The sequence below is a fragment of the Equus asinus genome, chromosome 2 (genome assembly GCF_041296235.1).
Source record: "Equus asinus isolate D_3611 breed Donkey chromosome 2, EquAss-T2T_v2, whole genome shotgun sequence".
NCBI classification, from domain to species: Eukaryota; Metazoa; Chordata; class Mammalia; order Perissodactyla; family Equidae; genus Equus; species Equus asinus.
This window is the reverse complement of record NC_091791.1, coordinates 166,369,060-166,371,246: the sequence shown is the minus strand read 5'-3', so window position 1 is coordinate 166,371,246 and position 2,187 is coordinate 166,369,060. Positions and strand designations below refer to the sequence as shown.

The 2,187-nt window shown below is 37.5% G+C and overlaps 1 gene segment (V, D, J or C); it reads right to left on the bottom strand.

Moving 5' to 3' along the window:
* Window positions 1–324: 324 nt before the first annotated feature.
* Window positions 325–912, bottom strand: LOC106840765 (T cell receptor alpha variable 23/delta variable 6-like). The segment is given in 2 exon segments: window positions 325–713; window positions 861–912. Coding segments are annotated over 2 exon segments (441 nt in total).
* Between the last annotated feature and the right edge of the window lie 1,275 nt (window positions 913–2,187).

Here is a 2,187-nt window from a genome sequence, read left to right as displayed (position 1 = left end):
TAATATAAGTATTCAAAATTATAAATTTCCTTCTGTCTACTATTTTAGCTGCATCCCATTCATACCTATATGTATGTGTTTTCGTTATATTTTCTTTAAAAATATTTTGTAATAGCCATTGTAATTGCTTCTTTGACCTATGGGTTATTTTAGTTTAGTGCTTAAATTCCAAATATTTGGGAGTTTTTGCAGACATCTTTTTGCAATTGACTTTCTAAATCAATTCATTTTGGTTAGAGAATAAATTCTGTATAATGTCAGTTCTTTTAAGTGTGTTAAGACTTTTTTGGCCAAACAGATTATGCGTGTGTGTGAGTATTGCATCTACACGGCAGGGTTTGGCTGGAGCCTCAGCTGCAGGTTTGGGTACGGGCTGCAGGTGCCTGCAGAGCACTGTGCACTTGCTGCACAGAAGTAGGTGGCGGAGTCTCCAGCCCGGGAAGCCACGATGGTCAATGAAAACTGTTTGGCACTTTCATCCAAGGAAACGGTGAATCTTCCTTCCTTTGTACTCAAACGTGAACCTGAACGTATGGCTATCAGCAATGCAGGGCCTTCACCGGGGTATTGCCGGTACCATGGGAAGTAGTCAAATGCACTGTTCTCGTAAGTACAGTTAAGAATTGAAATCTCTCCTTCCTGGATGATCAAAGATTGAGGGCTCTGTTTCACCTGCTGCTGGTCATTTTTTTCCTTCTGTTGGCCACTCACCCCTGCTTAAAAAGATAACAAAAAGTCGTTAGGCCCCCAAATTTATTATTCCTTCTTAACGTTTCTATTTGCTTGAGTTTGCCCATAAACCAAATTTCTCATTCCCCCAAATTAACAACATATCCTGGGGTTTCTCCTCCACAACTCACAGCCTAGTTGAAGCCATAGAATTAAACTTGATGCTTCCAGGATCTTGTCCATTCCTCCTGGCACCAAAGCTCAGCGACAACTCAAGTGTCTTCTGCTCTCCTTAGCCACCTGGAACTCCGACTTTAAGTTGACATATGCTTTAATTCTTTCAAAGGTCCCGCCCTTTCACAAGTCCTTTCACTTAAACCTATTTCTGCCAGAGGAAGCACTTCCTCATTTGCCCGGACTGAGAATTGCTGAAAATATGTTCATTGGGAACCAGAAATACCCTCCTTACACATGGATAAGGGTCGATTTAGAATTTCTCTTCCCCAATTCCCCGCTTCCTTTCCCTCACACCTTCTAGAATACTAAAAATCATACACTACGACATCTTCGTATGTCAATAGGGATTAAATTATTTTATGATGAGGAAGATAGGGACTCCCATGAAGTCACAAGATTAGCGTGTATCGGGACATTTATTTTTTTTTATCATAAATAGTAATTAAAGTCTATTGAGGACACATAAAAGACATAATATCCCATTACAAACTAGGGGTCACGGATCAGAACACAGAGACTGTATCGGCCCTTTGCTCTCAGGGAATTTAAATTTTATTACAATCTTTCAAATGTTCATAATTTACATGACCCTAAGAAATAAAAGGAGATAGTTAAATCAATGTCAACTTCTTTGTATTTCTTCTAAAATATGTATCAGCTAAAGAAAATATTTCTAAGGATATATCTAGGGAAAAGAAATTTGAAAGTACTGGAATTATCTATTGTGGAGGAACTTTGATCTCCAAATGTATAATAGAGGATAGAAAAATTCTACAGACTCCAGAAGATATAGGGCCATGACCATTCAACAAGGCAGTATTTTTGGTAACTCTCACTCTGAGCTGGGACAAAATTTAATATTTTCTTCACGCTTTGTCCTCATGGGTGAAATATGAACATAGGAAGAATCAGTTTGGTTTTTGATGTTCACACCACAGGACGTAAAGACAAAAATTGAAGATAAATTCCAAAGTCAGCCCCAAAATTATGGATGATCTGCATTTTAAATAATAGAAGTGAAGAGAAATAATAAACACAATTTTTTTCTAAAGCACAGAGAGAATTTTGTTGTATCTGTATTTGATGTCATCTCAAATCCAGTCAAAGTAAAACACCATCTCAGTCCAATAGGAGACAACGGTAAGAGTCCCCATTCCTCAATCTACAATCTAATCCCATCCTACTCCAGTGCTCTAAGGGGATTTTTTTTATTGTTTGTTGAATTTATGGTGTGTTTTCCTTTCTTTTTTATTAATTCATTCATCAATGCATATCTTCAAT